Below are 3,002 nucleotides of genomic sequence, written 5' to 3' on the forward strand. Positions count from 1 at the left end.
TTTCCTTTATGCACGAATCTTGACGCATTGCCAAAAAAGGACATACCATAATATTACCTTGACATCTTTCCCAAAATGAAACCCGCAATCTCTACATTTTGTATGGTAAAAAGTTCTAGTGCTCAGCTGGCATAGGAAATATTTCCTTAATTCTCAGACAGTTGTCACATAAAACAACAAAGAGGAACGTTAAGCCATTGGGTTGAGCGACCCTTAGCACACTGAACTGGCAAATGGACCAAATCCCTTTTATAGTCTAATTGGATATCACTTATAGAAGGGGTCAGGTCAGATTTAAGAAATACCATCCGAGACTCAATTTTCGCTTGACATCTCTGTTTGGCCAAAGAGTTCGGTGATATTAAGTGTTTAACTTGTCTGATTAGATTATAAATTTACTCGGCTAGATCACTCAGTCGAAATAGTTGATCTTATTGCATAGTATCAACTTTTGACCACCACCCTACCCAGACTTTGACCCTACTTCAGGGACCAGATTATTCGCCGTATCAATCTCGTACCAAATCTGATTTTTTTTTTTTTTTCATCCATCGCCATTGTACAACACACGGCCTCTCCATTCGCTCGCTAATTAAGCATTAGATCGGATTAATTAACACCTAATTAGCTACCGTTGTCGAGGGGCTTCCAGAAAGGGCCGGAGGGGCGGCCACGGGGAGGGGATCTGCTGCCGCTGGCTGTGGAGGAACTGGCGGTGGTGCTCCGGTACCGGCGTCGCATGCGAGGAGGCGACGGTGGCCGGGAAGGCGGAGTTGGAGTTGGAGACGCGTTCGCAGGACGGGCACATGGTGAGCGTGGTGGGAGGAGTCATGTGCGTGTACAGCTGCGGCGACAGCTTCAGGGCTCTCAGCTCTTGCACCTCCTTCTGCAGCCTCCGGTTCTCCTCCGTCAGCGTCTCGCAGCACCGCCTCAAAAAGTCGCAGTCCACCTCCGTCTGCTTCAGCTTCGTCCTCGCCCTCCGGTTCTGGAACCACACCTCCACTTGTCTCGGCCTCAGGTTTAGCTGCTTCGCCAGAGCCATCTTTTGCTTCTGAGATCGCCCAAACAAGATTAAGTCCGTCATTTCGAGGATTAAAGATGGCGGAAGAGGAAGAAATTAGGGATCGGGGAGAGGAAGGCTTACGGGATTGAGAGTGTTGTGCTCCTTGAAGCTTTCTTCCAGCACGGCCGACTGGTCCTTCGAGAGCCGGAGCTTCTTGCGGGATCCGTCCCCGCCGTCCTCGTCGTCGCTAATCCCTCCGCGGGAGCAGGACCGATCCGCGTCGAGAAGCTCGTGATCGCCGAGGAGATGGTGGCTGCCATCGCGCTCCGCCCTCTTGCCGCTCACGCTCGAGAGCGTACTATTGGGCGACGACGCACCCGCATCCTCCTCGCTGGCAACATCCCTCCCTCCCGGCGACCGATTCACGTCGATCCCCCTCAGCAGCGGCAGAGCCGGCCGCCCCGCCTCCTCCTCTTCCGCCGACAGTACCGCCGCCGATCTCTTCTCTGCAAAATCAAACCCTATCTTCAAGATCGACGCCTTTATCGACCAGATCTAAAAAAATAAAAAATAAAAACTAGGCAAAGTGCACACCTGCCGCTGACTCAACGGCGAGAAGCTGAGCCGCCCAGTGGGCGCTGCGGAGACAAGGGAACGGCGCCGGAGAGGCAACAGAGGACATCAGGTCAAGCGGCTGCTGCTGCTGCTTGTAACTGGCTGTGCTCAAACTAAGGCTGAGCCCTAAATCCTCCTTTCCTAGCATCATCTTCCTCCTCGTTCCTTTCCCGATCGCTTTATCTTTCTCGATCGATCTCTGTACTTCCCCTACTCTTTTGATTCCCTTCTCACTTTCCTCGCTTAATCCTCTGTAAAAGCTTTAACCCTTCGATATTCAGAGATGTGGAAGACCGAGCGAGAAGAGCATAATATATATAGTCGGTGTGGTTCAATGATTACTTTACTCGTACATGTGTGTTTCATGCTCTGTGTCCATCCTAATCATGCACGCTTTTTCCTAACCGTGGTTAGTTAAGCTGCTCACGGCTCTTTCCGGCTCCCACGGCGGCTTTTGCTTTGACCGCTCCCCCATTTCATAATCACCTACACGTTTCATCAACTTAAATAATTCCTCTTTATTCAAATTTTTTTGCTATTATTTAAATTTAAAATGTGTATTTTTTTTTCAAGGAAAATAAAAAGGGATAGAGGGAGCATGATGATGATTGGCATAAATAACATGGGCACAGTAATAGGCAGGCCATGTTATGATTGCCTCCCAGTTGGGCAATTATTACAGCCTGTTGATGTTGATACGACATGGCGTCCTACACAACATTCAATGTCCCCCGTTCATGCCATGGCCCTCATCATTGTGTCCCTCTGAGCACAGCATCCGTGGCCCCCACCATCATCACCACATCATCATTGTCCATCCCACCCCTCCCTAATTATTTTCCACAATAAATAAATAAACAAATTAATTAATAAATAAATGAGTAAATTAGAGAAAAATTCTTAATCACAACTTAAATTTTGCATATAATTCCCCTAATAAAAATTTTTATTTCCACTACCTGTATAGAAAGTTTTATTTCATTCAACTCCCTCATACAAATATAAATATAATACAGCACAAAAGGTCCAAACATAAATATAATTCCTCTTAAATTTCCTTTTGTACTTAAATTTTTCAGATTTTTTAGGTAGTCCAAACATAAATATAATTCTTTTAAATTCAGCACTTTACATTAGAATCGAATTAGTATATTTTCTATTAAATTGAGCATCTTTTTTTTTAAATATAATTATTCCTAAATTTAGCACCATGTAAAAAGAAAATTTAGTATATTTTCTATCCAATTAAGTATCATTTAGAGAAAATCTATATTTTCTATCCAATTGAGTATCATTTAAAGAAAATCTAGTATATTCGAGTATATTTTCTATTAAAATTATCTTTCATATTTTTTATGTATAAATAGTCTAAAAATGAATATAA

The 3,002-nt window shown here is 44.6% G+C and overlaps 1 protein-coding gene across 1 annotated transcript; it reads right to left on the reverse strand.

Moving 5' to 3' along the window:
• Positions 1-412: 412 nt before the first annotated feature.
• LOC122024836 (homeobox-leucine zipper protein HAT4-like) lies at positions 413-1,928 on the reverse strand. The gene is made up of 3 exons (XM_042583554.1): positions 1,598-1,928; positions 1,145-1,509; positions 413-1,051 (listed from the first exon to the last, which is right to left on the reverse strand). Exons 1-3 carry the CDS (start codon positions 1,767-1,769, stop codon positions 629-631), a joined length of 960 nt encoding a protein of 319 aa, XP_042439488.1. The 5' UTR covers positions 1,770-1,928; the 3' UTR covers positions 413-628.
• Positions 1,929-3,002: the final 1,074 nt, after the last annotated feature.

The sequence above is a fragment of the Zingiber officinale genome, chromosome 9B (genome assembly GCF_018446385.1).
Source record: "Zingiber officinale cultivar Zhangliang chromosome 9B, Zo_v1.1, whole genome shotgun sequence".
NCBI lineage: Eukaryota > Viridiplantae > Streptophyta > Magnoliopsida > Zingiberales > Zingiberaceae > Zingiber > Zingiber officinale.